The 19,492-nt window shown below is 40.6% G+C and overlaps 1 protein-coding gene across 1 annotated transcript in view; it reads left to right on the forward strand.

The window, feature by feature from the left end:
* Positions 1–14,081, forward strand: part of HSD17B3 (hydroxysteroid 17-beta dehydrogenase 3) — a 28,660-nt gene extending 14,579 nt beyond the window's left edge. Inside the window, exons 4-11 of the mRNA XM_073344956.1 lie at positions 1,382–1,489; positions 2,201–2,268; positions 2,653–2,688; positions 5,105–5,139; positions 6,154–6,235; positions 10,511–10,576; positions 10,861–11,010; positions 11,431–14,081. Of these exons, the coding sequence (XP_073201057.1) occupies positions 1,382–1,489; positions 2,201–2,268; positions 2,653–2,688; positions 5,105–5,139; positions 6,154–6,235; positions 10,511–10,576; positions 10,861–11,010; positions 11,431–11,541 (656 nt within the window). The 3' untranslated portion in view covers positions 11,542–14,081. The remainder of the gene's footprint in view (positions 1–1,381; positions 1,490–2,200; positions 2,269–2,652; positions 2,689–5,104; positions 5,140–6,153; positions 6,236–10,510; positions 10,577–10,860; positions 11,011–11,430) is intronic.
* Positions 14,082–19,492: the final 5,411 nt, after the last annotated feature.

Here is a 19,492-nt window from a genome sequence, read left to right on the forward strand (position 1 = left end):
GCCTGGCACAGTCCGGCCCGCAGAATCACGGAGCCATAATTGGCTTCCTGACAGCCTCCCTGCTGTCCTGCCCCAAGCAGAGCTCAGATGTACAGAAGAAGCAAGCTCTTGCCAAATCTGAAGATATGCTGATAACTGAAGTGGAATTAGAAGCTTGCAATTTCTGGGGAAATTAGGGTCTCTCCCTTCTCCCCCCACCAAAAGGCCAAGCTCTGATGACACTAGCGGGTGACATAAAAGAAACACATAGGAAAGTTAGATACAAAGTCCAATTCCGTATAGCTATAGAATCAGTTTCCATTTCACCGAAGGAAGCTCCTAGACTTTCTGGAGTCTGTGTGCACCTGAAATGGTCTCTGCATTTCCATTGTTGACAAATGTGTGTGTTCAGATCACCGTTCAAGAAAGGGAGGAAGAGAAAGCCTTTCAACTGGTCCTAGATTCACTTAGCAAATCTTTCAACAAACCTGGTCGGAGGTTCAAGATGATCATGAAACCTGAAAGCAGGTTTAGTAGTAAATATTTCTCATGTGAGCCCCCTTGTTAGCAGAGTTATAATTTGAGCTCTCCAACAGAGAATTTCAGCTTTCATTTGTGAAGTCAGTCAGTCAACCTCTCTTCTTTGTGAAGACAGTATTGAAAATGTAAACGGGATATAAATCAAACAACTCAGAGACAGAATTCTGCAGCTGGATTCCACTTTTGCAGGAGGAGGGGTAGGTGTTGGGGAGGGGGAGAGATTATAGATTCTCCCATTTCCCTTTTATGTAAAATGAGTCAAAGTTGAGGTGTTGCCCAAAGAGTTGCCTCAATAATCCTTCCCAAAATCCTTAGCCTGACCCATTTTACAGTGGTGTGATTATGAATAACACAAATAGGCTATATTTCAGAGGGAGGCAGCAAAATATTATTTCACAACCTGCACCCAAAATGCCAAGTCCAGTTCTGCTTGTTAAAATGTTCATCTTACAAAGAAGCAAACTTTTTAAATAATTGTATAAAACAGAGTTTACATCAAAGATCTGTCAGCATGTTCTTTTTCAATAAATTGCAACCCTTCTCTTATAAACATTAAAATAATCGGGGGAAATGTTAGAAATTTTGCATTATTTATAGTTAGGGGGCTAAATTTTGTCTTGATATTTGGGCAGCGCTCCACAGATTTCAGAGCAGAAACTGACCTTACATTTTCCTTAAAAAATGTGTTACAGAAAGTGCCTTTTGCTTATATTTTGATTACTGTTAAAAAGCAAGGGAGTTGAAACAGCTGCATGTAGTACAGAGTGCAATACAAAAGGGTGAACCAAGTTCTTTGGCTCATTCCTCCTGATTGCAATTCTCTCTATTTATATATAAAGACATTTTGTGTTGTTAATTACAGCACAGGCCACAGGTAGAAATGTGAAGATCATACAAGCTGACTTTACAAAAGATTACATATATGAGAATATTGAAGAAAGTCTTGAAGGCTTAGAAATTGGCATTTTGGGTAAGTTAATTAGACCCATTAATTGAAGAGTATTTTGATAATACATTATATAAATACAAATGCATTTAAGTAATTGCAGCTTACTATGGAACTACAAATTGGCATCACTTGTTTTAGAACATGATGTATATGACACTAACAGCTGGTTTTAACATGTAGACGTTATTAAAACTAAGTGTGCACTTGCTTAATAAACTGGTTTTGGTTGTTTATTATACAGGTTGTAGAGGTGAATCAAGGCCCTCTCTGGGTTCCTTATTTCTCTAATAGGGTACAGTAATTTATTTACCATCTAAGCCAATCTACCACCTGCTGAGTAGTATCCATTTTATGTGGTAACTCTGCCTGTTTAATCTCAATGAATTCATTTTCAGCATTTGTTTTACAGCTGTGTGGAATTCTTGCACTGAACCTGAAAGCCGCTAGAAATGAACTTTTTGTTAAAGCTAACTGGAGTGATATGAATAGGAACAAAGTATTTTTTAAGTATCCCTTTAATGAATTTAAAAAACCCAGTAATAGCCTGGTTTTGCTTCTACTGAGGTCAATATCAATGGCTTTGGTTTCAGTGGGAGCAAATGGGTCACTAACGTAGCATTTCTCTTCACATATAGCTTAAAAGCATCTTAAGGAGAAACCTTTTGTTTAACCAGCTAAACTATGCACTTCATCCAAATATAGTTCTTCTTGTTCTGTTTCCTTCCTGACTAGTTAACAATGTTGGAATGCTTCATAATTCTCTTCCATGCCGTTTCCTAAATGGAGCAGACACAGATGAGGTAGGATTACGTTGTAGTACTGTTGTTTTTTCTTGCAATGTAACAATTAGGGCCGGAGGTTCCATTTACTAAGGGACAGATCCTGCATCCATTGAGGTCTGTGGAAGTCGCACTGTTGAATTCAGTGGGAGGAGAACTGGGGCCTAACTAAACATACTTACAAATGAACATACAATGACAAATGGATAATTGTGCAGGAAAATAGTTATTTGCATGTACAAACTTGGTAAATATGCATGCATTTTTGCAGCCTCCTTTTGAATTACTTTTTACCCTGGATGTTCCATTAGAAGTCTGTGCAAACTGAATCCTCATGTTATAAATGCCAGCTAAGTGACCCCTCAAAATGTGTTTAAATTTGCATTATTTTCTTGTTTTCAACAGAACCTCATCAACTGCAACATTATCTCTGTTACCAAGGTATGTACAACACACATTCAGTGTATAAAGAAATAAATGTATTATACCAGAGAAAGATATTGTTTCAAACAGTGACAATGAGTTTTCTTATCTCCTTGCATTTTGGCTGGCTTCTTAGCTGCTCATCCTGAGCCATAATGGAAGCATTATTTTAGGAGTCTAATTAACTTGCTAGGTTCTGCTACGTGTGAAACATTTTGATTAGAGCTGGTCAGAAAGTTCTCAACAAACTATTTTTGGTTGTCTAAATAGGCTGTTGTGGCAAAAACCAAAATGTTTTGCAAAAAGGTAACAATTTTGACAAAACCTTTGACAGGAAAGCTTCTTGTCCACACTGGTTGGAGAGAGAGAGATTGAAAATCTGACCTTTTTGCTTCAAAAATGGATGTGATGCAATTCCACCTTGTGAAAACATTCATTGCAGATTGAACAAACCTTTTGAAGACAGATTTCAAAACCTCATAAGTTGTTTCAAAACAAAACTGTTCTCTGGCCAGCTCTAATTTTGATTAGCTACTTCCCTTTCAAGCACAGTTAGTATTTCACCACCTCCCCAGCTCTGATTAAGGTTTGTTGCTCTGCTGTTTGGGGCAACATGTTAACCTGAGCTACAACTAAATGCTTCATAGTTCATCTCAACCTTAGCTAATATCTTTATAAACATGACATGAGAGGCTTTTATCGACAGACTTTCCTCTTTAATTGTTGAGAGTTTCCTCCCCCTATCTAACATACCTACCTCCCCCAGTTTGGCCTGTTTGATCACACCACATACTTTCTCAAAGGCTATGCTCTGAGAATTGCTTTGACTGCTTACCAAAGAATCTCTCTTCTTGAAAGGTGTCTGGATTTTAAAATCCAGCACAAACCCCAAAATAATTCTTGGGGGGGGGAGACAGCTAAAAGGCTAAATTTAAGTGTGTAGAAGTGGGACAAGCCAAAATAAGCTGTGTTAGCTGGTTAGGCAAATGATTTCTTCTTCAAGGTTTGATGTATAAATCCTTTCATATTGTTCAACTAAAATAAACTATTTATTTCTGCCATTTCTTTCTATAAAACTTCCATAAAATCTGCCAATTCCTCTCTACCCCTCCACCAAATAATTCCCTTTCTCGGCCTGGATGATGCCTTCCCCTAGTTACTGCAACCTCCACCTCTCTGGCCTCTCACAAAGCCACATGCCCCCTTCCGTCTATTCCAAATGCTGGTACAAGAATTAATCATGTCTCTGACTAGATCCATCCTCTCTTCAAATGTTTCTGCTGGTTTCTCATTTTTGTCCTGATCATATGTAAGCTCTTGACCTCCTGCAAGCTCTAAACATCGTGAGGTGAAATCCTGGCTCCAGTGCATTTAATGGGATTTTTGCCATTGTATTGGATAGGGGCAGGATGTTCCTTGTGGCATCTGCTTTCATTGATACTGTAGTCTCTCTCTTCTGCCCTCCTTGTTCCAGTGAAACTTCATGGCAAATTTCCATATTGATGTCTTCCAGCCACTCATCTCTGGACCTTTTTCCACTCTGTCCACTATGACTGGCACCTTCTCCCTTCACCCACTCGGACACGAAATGGCTCCATCCTTTCGTCCATAAATTCCAATTTGAAAATGAGGCTTAAACCCCCGAATGCACATTCTCACCCCCTTCACGCTGCTGACCGGAACTAAGCACCAGTATGTTTATCTGCACTAGTTTACAGTGTTAGCCCTTCCTTTCTTTGTAAGTTGTCTATCAAGGCTCTTCTCCTTAAAAGCTAAGCACATGTGTAAGTCTTTGAACACTGAGGAGTCCCATTGAGTTCAAACGGACTCAAGTCCATACTTAATGTTAAGCATGTGCATAAGTGCTTCACTAAATAGGGATGGACTTGAGCACATAACTAAGTGCTTTGCTAAAACAGGGTTAGAGTGATAGAGATACAACACAAACCTTTGAAATTCAAAATGAACCTAAAGCTTTTATGCTGCGGCTTGAAAAAGTTGAAAAGATAAGGAAAAACATTGTGTTTTTGCACTTTCTGATCCTAGTTGGGACCAGAAGTGGAAATGCTGAAATACCAAGAAACAGATTGAGATATTTGATCCAATATTACAGACTCATGAAATTCAGATAGTTTGGAGAAGATTTACATAAGCTGGAGAAAGTTGCATATCAAACTGACCCTTGGAAACTTTGGTCAACAATTCAACTCAATGTGTTCTAATCTGTGCCAGTAAAATTTCTAGTCTTTCCCCAAAATTTCAAAGTATTTTTTTTAACCTACCTGCTCTGGCTCAGACCCCCCCGTACTCTTAAAGAACTTAAGGTGTTAGCACATTTTCTTTGTTTAAAAAAAACAACAACAAAACAAACAAAAAAAAAGACACAAAGCACAGGGAGAAGGAATGTAACTCATAGCTGTTTTATTTCTTGTAGATGACACAGATAATTTTGAAACAAATGGAGCGAAGGTAAAAGTACATTTTTTCCCTTAAGCTTTCTGTGGGTTCTAATTCTAGCAAATACTTGCTAGCTCCAATTAGTTCTGCAATAACTACTCAAGTTCCAGTGTGTCGATGTTCAGTATAATTTATTTCTCCCATTGCTGTGTGAACAACTGGTAGGAACTGTAACAAAAAAGTAAAATATAAGGCAGATCAGAAGATGTAATATACTGGGTTAAGTTTACAAAAAAGATATGCTTGTATAGCATATGTAAACCTGCCTTTTATGAGTCTAATTAAACATGCAAATGTCTTTACGCACATAAGTATTTTTAAAGGTAGCTGTAGAGTTTGGAATAATAATATTTAAGTGTTAAAGATAGGTTACAATAACTGGATTTACTAAGAGCAATTAATTCAGCTCCATGAGTAAAGGGTTCCTTTTCTTATCTGTTTCAAGGGAACATATATTTAAGACATAATTTTGATAACTAAATTTCCATCTGTTAGAATTTAAAAAGGGTGAGAAGAAAATTTTTATTTTAGGATACAGTAAATTTTTGTTTCAGCAACAATAAAGACAAGCTTTTACCTTTTATTAGTTTTCCCTTTGGTTAGTATGAAAATAGCTGAGAGATGCTTTTTACTGCGTATAGGGAAAATGAAGGCACAAATGAAGGAAGTAGGAAGAGGAATGGTTTGGTTAAGGAGCAGTTATAAGCATAAATTCTTTTCTCTGAATTTTTCAAATATCTGACAATATTCATGCTCAGATGTAAAACACCATAAGCAAAATCCCCCATGGTTCCAGTTGCACTATTCACTTAAATTACACTTCTACAATTTTCTGTCTGTGTATTTGCTGGTGCCTAATTAAGCTCTAAAGACTCTCTTTGAGAATGTAGCCTATTCTGTTTGTATAATAGAAAAGTTCTGCCTTCTAGAGGAAAAGACTGCAGATTTAATCTTGTGCAGGACCCAGATCCTACTGTAATATAGCAAAAGGAAAATTTAATTTTAACAATTTAATTTGAATTTCAGACGAAAAGGACTTATTCTGAACCTTTCTTCTGGTTTGGGCACCTTTCCTTGTCCATTATATACTATATATTCAGCTTCTAAAGTAAGTCTTTCATATTGCTTTGTAAATCAGTGTTGCTGAAATGTTTTACACCTCAGCTGGTCTAAATCAGTGTAGCTCCATTGAAGTCTATGGAAGCAATGCACTAGCTGCGAATCTGACTAATAATATTGATATTTTCAGATACAATTAAACACCACCACCACAATATTCATAGTATCCCTCTAAACTAAGGCAAAGAATAGGGCAATGGTGAACTTCTGTAGGGACAGGCTAACTGGTGTACTCAAGACTGAAGATGCACAAAATGTGACAGATTTTGTGGAGGGTAAAATTTTGTGTAGTGGAAGGATGGAGATGGGAGATGCGTGGCGGGGGAGGGCAGGCAGGTCGGACCCCCAGTTTCCCTCACTCAGCTGCCCCACCATCAGCAGGTAGGGGTTGCCTTGCCTGTGTTTCATTTGGAGGCTTCACTTTGAGTTAAAACTCCCAAAATTTTAACTTCATACTGATAGGATTCACTTTGATTTCCATTCAAAACCATAAAATGCTGAAACTCAGCTTTTGTTTGGGTGACGTTCCACCCAGGCTTCCTCAAAACCCAGACCAAACTCACACAAATCTAGCCCAAGTTTCAGCTACATTGAAACCTGAGTTTTTAGGTGGGGTTTTTTGGTTGCCTAAGTTTCTCATGGCTCTACTCAAAAGTGAAATCAAATTCAATAAAATATTTTTAGATTGAAAAAAACGTGGTCAGCATTATCTAAAAATTTCTGATGACCGACTGACATGTCTCTTTTTAGGTACTTATTATGGAAACAGGGACCATATATCTGAGAACCTCACACTCTAATATATAAATACTCACAAGATCTGATGAAGTGAGCTGTAGCTCACGAAAGCTTATGCTCAAATAAATTTGTTAGTCTCTAAGGTGCCACTAGTACTCCTTTTCTTTTTGTGAATACAGACTAACATGGCTGCTACTCTGAAACTTGTAAGATAGCATTTCCATATCATCCCCATTTTATAGATGAGAAACTGAGGCACAGAGAGGCTGTGACGTGCCCATTGTTACACGGATGTCTGTGGTAGAGCAGGGACTCGGACCCAGATCAAGTCCTAGGCTAGTATCCTAAAAACCAAACCATCCGTCATCTCTACTTGCACTTTGCATAGTCATTGATCTGTGCAAAGTGGATGTAAAAATGTTACCATTGATGTAAATGAGTGGAGAATTCTGACCTGATAGTATTTTACACCCAGTTTTGCTCAGTTTGTACAGGAGTAACATACTATACAAGGTGCACGGCAGATAATCAGGCCCAAAGTTTCCAGACTAGAGATGGTCCCAACAGGAACAATATTGAACTATGGGTACATTGGGATCTAGATTCATCTGTGGATCTTAATTTTGCAATTTGGGTCCATGAAATATGGATCTCAATCCAGAGCCACATTTCCAGGCTTGGGTTCTTCTCCACACTAGAGTTTTTGAATTTGGCTCTTGTCACTGTTGCAAGATAAAGAGCACTGCAATATGTGACAGAAAATGGAGAGGAACTAAAAGGCTAACACTCGTCTATCTTTAATTTTCAGGTTTTTTTCCAATCCCTTCTCTTGTTTTTCAGAGGGCCTGTCTACCAGCCTCTACTTGAGAATCACACACACAAAATGCAACCCTTATTCTCTGGTGCCTAGAATGGCTTATTCAGCTGTCTAGCCTTTTGGTGATTTTAATTTTTTAAATAAAGTGAACCTCAATTCTATTTAGGGATTAAAATGGCATTATGGGCCAAAAAAAGCATACAAATGATTTATCTTCTACCACTATATAGTTAATTCCAATTTAAAAAGGGACCTTTCCTCTCACTGCTCATAGTATATTTTCAGATGCTGGAATGAGACTATTGAGGTGTAAAACACCAGTTGCCCTCTGCATAATATCTAAAAAGCACCAGAAAACATTATCTTCAACACTGATTTTGTGCATCTAATTACTGATGAATGACTCAGTGTTGCCGAGTCACTTGATATTTGGTGTGTCTCCATGCCCCAGCTACTGAAGTCATGAGACTACTCTGAAACCTGAGATTATGTGAGACTCTTACTACTTTTTTTAAAAAATGAAAGCCAAGTTTCTAGCCCTTCTGGTGTGGAGAGAAGCCTGGAAACACTAAAACACTAAAGGATCAAGCAACAGAAAGTATCTATCTCTCTTTCCTCTGCCAAACGTACTGTTTTTAAAAGTCTAATTATTTGTAAGCCAGGCTCATGATGTTATGGGGCCTGACTCATGATTTTTGGCAAGACATTTGAACAGCAGCAATACAAATAAATATGTCCAAATTCCAGCCCTGATTTGGATTTCACTCACAACAGTAAATTGGGACTAACTTGAGTGGAATCAATGGTTACTCTCCTGTAAGTGCATTGGCCCAGGAACTGCACTACTCACCACTTGGCAGTGCCTCCTTGTGGCTCAGATGGGGAATTAGCTCTGCTATCTGGTCTTAAAACCCTTCCTGTAGTTACTCAGTCAGTCGTTGTTCTCACTCACTCACTAGCCTCTCATGCTCCTGGAGCTGCGGCACTTTCCTCTTCATAGCTTAGCCTGCCAGTCAACTCACATTAAAGTTCTCCCCCTATCTAAGGTACTGTAAGGCAAACTGTCTCAGGTGCAGTCTGCTCCTCACTGCCTGGTCTGTGCCACTCCTCCAGTGGCTGGTAGGGGAACCTGGGCCTACCCTCTACACTGGGTTCCAGTCCAGGGACCCTCAACCAAGCAGCTCTGGGCTTTTACTCTTCCAGCCCTTACTGCTTCTTCCCTGGACTGCTTCCTACTCTCTCCTTGCAGCTTCCCACTCTTCCCCCTTGTATAGGGTTGCCAACTTTCTAATCGCACAAAACCAAACACCCTTGCCCCAACTCCTGCCCTGGGAACTCACCCCTGCCCTGACCCTTCGCTGAGAGCCCACCCCTGCTCACTCCATCCCTTCTCCCTCCATCGTTTGCTCTCTTCCACCCTCACTAGGCTGGGATAGGGGGTTGGCTAATAGCCATTAATGGACTTAACCTCCATGAATTTATCCAGTTCTCTTTTAAACCCTGTTATAGTCCTAGCCTTCACAACCTCCTCAGGCAAGGAGTTCCACAGTGTGCTGAGTGAAGAAGAACTTCCTTTTATTTGTTTTAAACCTGCTGGCAGGGTGCAGGAGGGAGTTTGGGTGTGAGACAGGACTCAAGCTGGGGATGAGGGGTTGGGATGCAGAAGAGAGTTCTAAGCTGGGGCAGGGGATTGGGATGCAGGAAGGATTTTTTCAAAGTGGGGGCTCTGGCCAGGCGGCGCTTACCTCAGGTGGCTCCTGAAAATGGCCAGTATATCTGGCTCCTAGGCAGAGAACCCAGGGGATTCTGCATGCTGCCCACACCTGCAGGCATCACCCCCGCAGCTCCCATTGGCTGCAGTTCCTGGCCAAAGGGAGCTACAGAGCCGGCGCTTGGGGCAGGGGCAGCATGCAAAGCCACCATGGTTGCCCCTGTGTCTAGGAATCAGACATGCCGGCTGCTGCTGAGAGCCGTGTGGAGCCATGTCAGGCAGCCTGCCTTAGCCCCACTGTGCTGCCGACCAGACTTTTAGCAGTCGGGCATTCCAGTCAAAAACCAGATGCCTGGCAACCCTACCCTTGTATCAGGAAATGCAACTGTAGGTTACCCACCCCACCCACCTCCTTCCTTTCTTTATAGGTCCTGCCCAGCTCCTCCCCCGAGCTGGACTTATCTGCAAGTAGGTCCTTGTACACCCTAGGTTTCCTCCAGGTCCAGCCTATAGGTTATTGGCCTAATTTCCCCCTGCAGGCCTGGTGTGGGGTGGATGTCTCAGCACATGTGTCAAAAGAAGAATGTGTTATATTCCAGCAATGGTACAACTGCACCTGTGCTAGCAACTGGTGTAAACACAGCTCAGGCTTTTTTACCACTGTGTCCTCAAAACTGCATTTTCATAACCTGGGATACTTTTGAGTCCCTTGTACACTAGCGCTTGTTTCATGTCTGACTCGTGCTGGACTATGGGTACAACTTTTTCTGTGTAGAAGATCCTGTGGGATCAGATTCAGGCCCTCCTTTTCTAAATGTGGTACAGCAGGTGGATTCACTAAGTAACTCATTGCTAGGTTTTGCAGACATGTTTGTGCTCTAGCTTGGATGATAGTTGGGGGCCATTTTGGTAAGGGGTATGTGTGTATATGCATGCATGTGTGCACACAAGTAATTTCAGTTCCTTATGACTAAGTTTATTCAATTTTGTTATTCTAGGCTTTTGTATGCACATTTTCCAAAGCACTTCAAGCAGAATATAAGGCAAAGGGAATTATCATACAGGTGATATAGTATCTTTGTTATTTGCCTTCATTTTCATGAATATTTGAAGTCCAGTCACAGAGCCCAATCCCATGAAGTGCTGGACACCCGTGTGGAAGCGTTGGGTGGCCCAATGTCCCTGCTAAAATTTCCTCCTCACTGTTGTGAAACAAAAGCTTCCTCTCCTCACTCCACCTGAGAGGTGGCTGCCCTTTCACTGATGCTCCATATACCTTCTATAATGTGTTAAGGACCTTTCTAAATGAAAGGCACTAATTATTGTCAATAATGATCTTTTATTTCAGGTGGTGGCTCCTTTTGCTGTTTCTACTCCAATGACAATGTACCAAAAACCCAATCTCATAACAAAGACTGCGGAGGAGTTTGTTAGAGAATCACTGATGTATGTAACTGTTGGAGAGGAGACATTTGGTTGTTTAGCCCATGAGATCTTGGTAATTAAATTTAATAATTATTACAGGGCTCTCAGGGACTGATCCCAAAGCCCATTGAAGTCAACTGGAGTCTTCCCATTGATTTCATGGGGTTTTGGATCAGGCCCCAAATGAAAAATTCTGTACAGGCTTAATGCTGATTGTGAATTGTTGATGCTTATATATGTCACCAATTAACCGTAGTTGGAGTTAGGTACAAGCACTGATATGAGTAGATTCCATCAGTTGGAAACTGAAAAAAAACCCCTCCCCACGCTGAAATATTGACTGTAGCAGTATCACAAAAGTTTTCAATGCTAATTATTATAACCTACATGAACACTGATTTGATTTCTTTATAGCTACCTGTAATGACTTTTCTTTTACCTCCCCCTCCCCTTTTTGTTTGTTTGTTTTCCTTTTTGTTCCACTGTTTGTAAGGCATGCATCGTGCAGCTCATTCCGTTGTGGGTATTCCACAGTGACAGACTTCAAGAGGTGTTTCTGAACACATTTTCGACTTACCTGAAAAGGAACTGGAAGAGGCCCTAACAAAATCAACTTTTTAGACCATGTGAAATTGTGAATTCTAGCTTCATACACTATAATTCTGGGGGCTAAATTCAGCTCTGGATGAATTTGGCCCAGCATGCTTAATGAAGAAGTTTGCTAAGGGCCTGATCCAAAGGCCATTGAAGTCAATGTTTTTTCACTGACTTCAATGGGCTTTGGATCAGTTACAGAGGGATGGGATGCTACAGCTGCTTTTGCTTCTTTAAACTGAGCTTGCAAAGGGTGGGTAGCTACAGCTGTTTAATGTTTACAAATAAGACAATTTGCATTATTTCCAAACATAGGTTTGTTTGCTTTGATGCTTTTAGGAAGATTCACCTGATCTGTGAAGGGGCTTTGGATTTTTGTGGTAGGACACAGAGATTTTTTCTAGAGGAGGAGGAGATAGTGGGAAGAGGTTTTAGACGTTGGAGGGAATCTGTGCATAGGGGCTTTGGAAGTTTGCAGGAACAGAGTTTATTAGTGGAAAGGGCTTTGGAGTCCTCCAAAGCATCTTATATGAATCACTGTCAGACAGGGTACTGGACAAAGTAGACCTCCAGTATGGTAACTTCTATTCCTGTGTTTGTAGGAAGATGAAAGCTGAAGGTGAAGACTTTGAATCTAGATAGTTATTTGGAAAACTTTACACATTCAGAACTTCTCTTTATTTTGTGTAGAATTAGGAAGTGAGAATCTTTGCACTTTGTTTTGTTTGTGCGTTCCAAAAAGCTATTCAATAAAGAAACAGTCAAGTATCAGAAGTCTTATTTAAACCAGCAGGAGTGAATATATATTTGCATTTGTTGGCCAAATGTGATCTGAGGATGTCCCTGTAGTGTACACAAGATAGGAGGTAAAGCTGTGCTCCCACTTAATTCAACCACTAAATAGATCCTAATGGCTCCTGCCATTCCTTTAAGATGCCATGTGACAAAAAGCTATATAATGACATATGCCAGATACTGCCAACGCACTGACATAGTACAGCATAGCAGCTCCTTTCCATAAAATACAATGTTAAAATCTCATTGTAAGTCTGACTTACATCAGAAGGACGAGACAGGAAAGATCCTAACTCTCCACATATGTCAGCACAGAAACCAAATTCTGCACTGTTCTGAATCTTCATTCAAAGGCATATTAGGGAACACCGCAAAGCGTACTACATGTTATGGTGTTTGTGTGTGTGTGCGTGGACATACGTGTTTAGAAATAGTTGATTCTGACGTTTACATACTAATATCTATTTTCAACCCCTCTCACACTGAACATCATCATTAAAATAATTACTTCAATCTCCAGGAAACAATGAGCATTCTTCATGGTCATGTAATACCCACCACACCACCTGTAAGGTACAACGAACTATGTTCTATGGAAATTGTAAAGCAAGGCCTCACAGGAGCATGCCAGTAACTCTATGTAAATAAGTCATTCCACTGAGTTCAGTGGGGCTATTTCACATGCTTAAATTTACGCATGTGCATAAGGGTTTGCAGGATCGGGGCTAAGGTAGTAATAGGTCACCCAGGTCAGGATTGCCAACTCCGAAGCATTCCAAAAAACCATGAGCCAACCCCCCAAAACCATAGAGGAAACTCTACAATTGTGACACTTGGCAACACTGCTAGGTCCTTCCTACTTTGACTGCTGAAAATGAAACATTGAGAGAAAAGTGAGCCAGGTTCCTCAAGAACAGCAGAAACACAATTAAGGCATGAGAGCACTAGCTATGAATTTTGGCATCTCCCATTGTTTGGACTTCTCTTGAAAGGAATAGTTACATTTCAGTAAGAGATTTGGGGTTAGTAGATTTGAATTTCTAACTCCAGAAAAAGTTTTGCCAAAGTTTTAGGAATGCAGATAGCAGTTGTACAAAAGGCACTATGTATTAAAAGATCACTCTGCTGTTTTGTGAAGAAAAACAAGTGAAAAATTTAATTAAAAACAGTACTATATGTAGGGTGCTTAATAGCTGTTAGAAAAAGTCTAGAGAGACATTTTCCAAAGCACCTACATGACTTCGCTGTTAAGTCCCATTAGGACTTCGAAGTCACTTAGGCCCAGATCTTCAAAGGTATGTTGGCTCCTAGCTACTGATTTCAATGGCAGTTCTATGTCCATGTATTCTGTGACCAACTCAGTCATAGGGGCATCATTTCATGATGTTTCAATGGGTGATATTATCCTAGCAGTCCCTATCTTCTCTGGGATCCCTTACAGATAGGGAACTAAGGCATAGACAGCCTAAGTGACTTGTCCAACACAGGCAGTCCATGGCAGAGCAAGGAATTAAACATGTGTCTCCTATGTCTCCCCAACTGCTGGGTCATCCTTTCTCCCCGCAGTGGCAGTTAGGAGCCTAATTACTTTTGAGGAGCTGGGACATAAGTGCTTTTGAAAATGTTACACAATATCATAACACAACCCAAAATGAATGTTTCTCCTGTTTATGAAATTCACATACTGTACATTGGAACTAAATACCTTGTCTGTCTTTTTGAGTACCCTGTTATATGGAAAATATTTCCTACATTTTATGCCCATTGAACTTGCTCAGTTTGTAAATTAAACAGTCTTTCTACATTACTTATTTGGTTGTTTCATAGTTGTGTTAAACAATTCATAGAATATAAACTACTGAATATTCACACCCAGTATAAAAAACATCTGCAACTGGCAATGAGACACTGGTGTTATACATATTAACTTTGTTTGAAAAAATGAGGAATGGACATGGTTTGGTCATCATTTCATAAATTACCATTTTATATAGATTAAAAGATAGTCTCTAAAGTATGCTACTTGTACAGCTTTACAATAAACCAACAATACATGATAAATATTACATGTGAGCCAAAGCCTACAGGCCTTTGGGAAATCCCCTGTTCAATTCAACAATTGAGGGGGACAGACTGACTGACACACTCTCTCTCTTGAGATATGAAATTAAGTCTGGGCAAGATAAGGAAATAAATAATATTCTTTCTCTAGCCCTACATCCATCTAGAGCCACAAGTAATTATATACATGCTTAGTTTTATGCACGTGAGTAGGCCCATTGGCTTACTCATGTGAGCAATGGGACTGTGTTTTAGTGTCTAATCCTGACCCATCTAAGTCAATGGATGCTCTGTATTCACTTCAATGGTGCGGAATGAAGCAGAGAGGGCATTTCGCCTTTAATTTGATCTACTAACCTATATGAAAACTCCAAGCTGCTTTAGGATTATTCCTCGAGGTAGCTAATGAGATAACTTACTTTTTTCCTCAGTGAGGACAAAGCCTAAATGCTTGCAGGACTGCAGCCTCAGAGTATGTCTACACTCTGTGCAAATAAATCCCTGCAGCAAGTCTTGGAGCCCAGGTCAACTGCCTTGTGCTCGTACTACAGGGCTAAAATTAGGAGTGTTGACATTTGGGCTTGGGCTGGAGCCCAGGCTCTGAGACCCTGGGAAAGTCTACACTGCATTATCACTCAGGCCTTCAGTTTCCTCTAGCGATGACAGTGTTTTTTGCTTGTTGATAAATCAAATACTGCCTTATTCAGTAACACAAGGACCCGCCCCCACACACATGCTGCTGGAAAAGGGTGGGACAGAAATGGATATTTTGGGGAATTGAGTGACCTGTTCAGGAAGTGACTAGAGCATCAATAAAATTAACATATCAAGTTCTCCAGTAGCGTATAATGCAAGAAGAAATATTTGCTTCTAGCAGATAGGATTTAAATTAGAAAAAATTGGATATTTGGCAAATTCCCTATTGAGTTTCAAAAGTGAAAATGATCAATCTAGTTTTGTTACCGAAGCAGAGCGAAAATAGAAAGCTAGATAAGATGGGCATATGACAAGAAGAAAATAAGGTTTAAAAAAAAAAAGGTAGTTTTAAGAAACATGGGTAAACAAGAATGTGTGTTTGTATGCACAAACACGAAGTCATTAGTCATCTTGGGTGCCTTAAATTCTGGGTGTCCAAATTGAGGCATTTTAAAGGGCCCTGACTTCCACAGGGTGGGTGCTCAGCACTTGCTGAGAATCAGACCCCATTAAAGTGTCTCAATTTGGACAAAATCAGTCTAGGCCATACTATTTTATCTGGACAGACTTTCCTTAATAGTAAGATTGTGGCCTTTGATAGCTCCTGCTCTCAGTTAATGAGTGAAATGCTGACTAGCTCTACTGAGTCTGGTCTACTGACCTAAAAATGTAATACACAGTCTTGAAAATGTGAACAACCCTTACTTACAAAACATTTCAGTTATTGAATTAGCCTCATACATGTTTGTACAGGCAAAGGGGACATTGTTTCGGTAACAAAAAGTGCAGCCAGTCACCAAAAGTACTACATTAAGGAAAAAAGAAGCAGTTCAGGGCACGATTGCTTTTAACAATAACGATGTAATCCACTGATTGAGTATATCAGTGGCATAGCACTAAGTCAAAGTCTTACTTTTAAAGAGATTGGAACTGGAAATCTGTCTAGACAAGCCATTTAGAGCACAGTACAAAAAATCGAAACCCTTGAATCCCAAAGTTGTAAACACTATTATCAAGACTGGTAATACTGACAGGACCCTACTGTTCTTAAGGACCACCCGCAACAGAAAGAATTTTATGTGGCAGCTTGCCCAAAATATTTATTTGAGATATATTACTATGTGGCAACAATGTAAAAGAGCTGTAGGAGTGAGGAGTGCTTACTGGGCGAGCAGCTGATGGGGTTGGCCTTGACAATGGCTGCAATACATATTTCAGAAAGTGATACAGTCCTCCTAAATGAGCAACATTGCAAACACGCTCTCTCAGGCTATTCTGACAGATTAGGTTGTCTTCCCATCCCAGCAGAAGGGCAAGGCTCACACATTGATGGGGAAAATGCATGCAGGGGTCAGTTATCCAAATCTTATTGTGAGGAACATCTTTAGTTATAAACACGCTCGCACATTCTATTCATGATCCTTAAATTCTTGCACCACATACACTTGCACTTTTGGGGTGCTGGGAGGGAGGCCAGGCTAAGAATTCAATACCGTGTCCAGGAGTTTCCAAACAGTGGCAGCTGATGGAGCAGAAGTGAGAGACTGGACTACAGCTTGATGCATTAATCAGTACCCTTCTCCCCTCTCTATGGGGAGCTGTGGGACAGTGAGATCTGTCTAAGCCCAGTTTTCAGTCTTAGATGCCTAAAGTTATGTACCTAATTCTGTATTTAGAAACCTACATTCTCATTTTATAACTATAGATGGAGTTTAGGGTCAAATTTTTGTCCTGCTTGAACAGTGGCACAAGGGATTAAGGGGGTTGCAAGGCATCCGCTTGCCCGCCCCCTTCTCCCCCCTGCCTCCCCATGCACTGCGTGGCCAGAGACAACTGGAGGCTTGTGGGGGCTTTAGCTTCTCTGAAGATTTAGGGATTGTATTAATAAATAAAGGAAGCACTGAGTTTGGGACAAAAAACTGATTTATCACACTTTAGTAAAACGGAGATTTAGTTATGGTACCAAACTACTCATTAAAGTGCTAGCCAACAGAGAGAGAGAGAGAGAGAGAGAGAGTGTGTGGGGGTGGGTGGTTAAACTCTAGTCTCCCAAATGAAAAAAGTTGTCCAGGCCCTTGCACTAGCTACCCACGTCTTGGGGCACAGAAGAGGAAGCAGGTTCTGCAGAGCTGGTACATGCCATCCCTTCCTTCACAGGGGGAGGCAGGAGAAGTGCCGGAACCTGGATTTCTACATCCATGAGCCCAGCAGCATAGCTGTGCCAACATGCTGAGGAGCATCTGTTGTACTGGATATAGACCCAATGTAGTTTACTCCCTCTCCAGAGCAGGTGGCAGATGGTTACGCTCCACAAACTTATTCATTTCATCCACATTAAAATGACGCAATTATCTAAGATGATAATATGAAAACTATTCCAGTGCAAGCAGAAACTCTATTGCAAGGTTCTCTCCTTGAAGCAAACACTTCTGATGCAAAAAAACTTTTGCTACACATTGCCAGCACTCATGAGAGTTCTGATAACCATTCATTGCAGAAGTGCCCTATGTGGAAACCAAATAAACTAACTAAGCAAATGGATGCCACAGGAGATGTTATACAAAGTAAGTTGTAGAAATGGTTAATGGTAAGAGGATATTAATGTAATAATAGTTAGCAAGGAAAGGGAGAAGTCAAAAGGAAGAATTATGTTGGACCAGAATAAGTACTCGAGGTAGCAAGATACTCTGCTGTCTTAGAGGCCTGGAAGTCAGAAGGCCTGGGCTATATTTAACTTTAGCAATGAGTGATGGTCTGACCTTTGATGAGTCGCTTAAGCCTCTCTGGACCTCAGTTTCCCCAGTTTCTCTATTTTACATCTACCGCATAGGTGAGAAAAAAAAACCCTTCTTCCCCCCAGTTTGAAGGCTTTTATTAATGTGTGTCAAGAATTGAGATCCTTATATAAAAGGTGCTATGTCATTATGAAGCCATATTATTATTGCTATTTGCTTATTTAGATTGCCGTAGTACCCCAAAGGCGTGGCACTTTCTAAACAGAAAAGTGTACCTGAAGCATGCTCAGTCTAAAAAGAGTACATACTAATATTTTAACTTACTTCCATTCAAGGTAGAAGGCCCTACTGAGACCCCCAACAATGCTACAGGAACTAGTATCAAAACCATGGGCAATTATTTCTGAGACCTCAGAACAAGTGAGGCCCTAAGGAGCAAAGCCCACTGAAGTCAGTGGAAAGACTCCCATTGATTGCAGTGGGCTTTGCACTGGTCCCATAGTGACCAAGGGACTACTTGTGGAAGAAGGAACTGCTCAAGAGGTGTATAGCTGGCAGAATCTGACCCTTGATTTCTATTTATGACAGGCTATAAAGCCTGTTCAGTAGTTCTCCGTGTTAACAGAGTATTTGAGATAGTTCCACATAACTTGCTCAGAGGGAGCCAGGTAAAGGTAGATTCAATGGAACTGCTCTATGATTCAGGCCCGTAAGGGTGGTTAAAAGGCAACTGCTTAAAGAAAAACAAAACAGTGCCTCAGTTTCAAGAGAAAGTCAGGGCCACTGGACCATTTCGCTCACCCACAGTTTGGATATTATCCCTGCCACCTTGGGTGGACCTACAAATAGCTAGAATAATTAAATCCCTGGATCAGGGGTTCTCAATCTTTTTCTTTCTGATCTCTCCCCCTCCCCACTATAAAAACTCCATGGCCCAGCTGCGCCACAACAATTGTTTTGCTGCATATAAAAGGCAGGGCTGGCATTAGGGGGCAGCAAGGAGGGCAATTGCCCAGGGCCCCACACCATAGGGGGCACTGTGAAGCTAAGTTGCTCAGGCTTTGGCTTCAGTCCCAGGTGGTGGCGCTTAGTGTCCCAGGCTGCAGTCCCATGCTGCAGGACTTCTGCCTTCTGCCTTCTGCCCTGAGACCTAGTGAGTCTAACACTGGCCATGATGGCTCAAAGTAGCTGAATATTGCAGAGAAGGCTTTTGTGCAATAGGTCATGTACAGTAATCTGATTTCTCTGGTATCATTCTGAAATGTATGAATGTTGCTTGCTGCTCAGAGTCCCCCCGTTGTGTAACAATAACTAAAGGTAAATTCACCACTAAGGGGCACTAAAGGAGTGCTTAATTATAATATCCCTGCAGCACCTGTTTAGGAGAAATACCAGTAGTGTGTGGATAAGAACTGCAGAAAATGACGCCTTAAAGTAATTGAAGATCTGACTTAACTGTAAAAAAACCCAAGAAAATTCAGGATTATGGCTGAAAACTCAGACCTTTTGTGTTGTGTGTTCAGTACTTTAGAGTTATTAACTAATAAATATTATGGCAACAATTGAGAATCATGTTTAGGAGATATTCTAAACACAATGGACATATTTATACACTAGCTTTTGGCTTGTCTGCCTTCCTACACTGCAAATAAAATGAGTTTTCTGCTGGCTGAT

The sequence above is a fragment of the Lepidochelys kempii genome, chromosome 5 (genome assembly GCF_965140285.1).
Source record: "Lepidochelys kempii isolate rLepKem1 chromosome 5, rLepKem1.hap1, whole genome shotgun sequence".
Taxonomy (NCBI): domain Eukaryota; kingdom Metazoa; phylum Chordata; order Testudines; family Cheloniidae; genus Lepidochelys; species Lepidochelys kempii.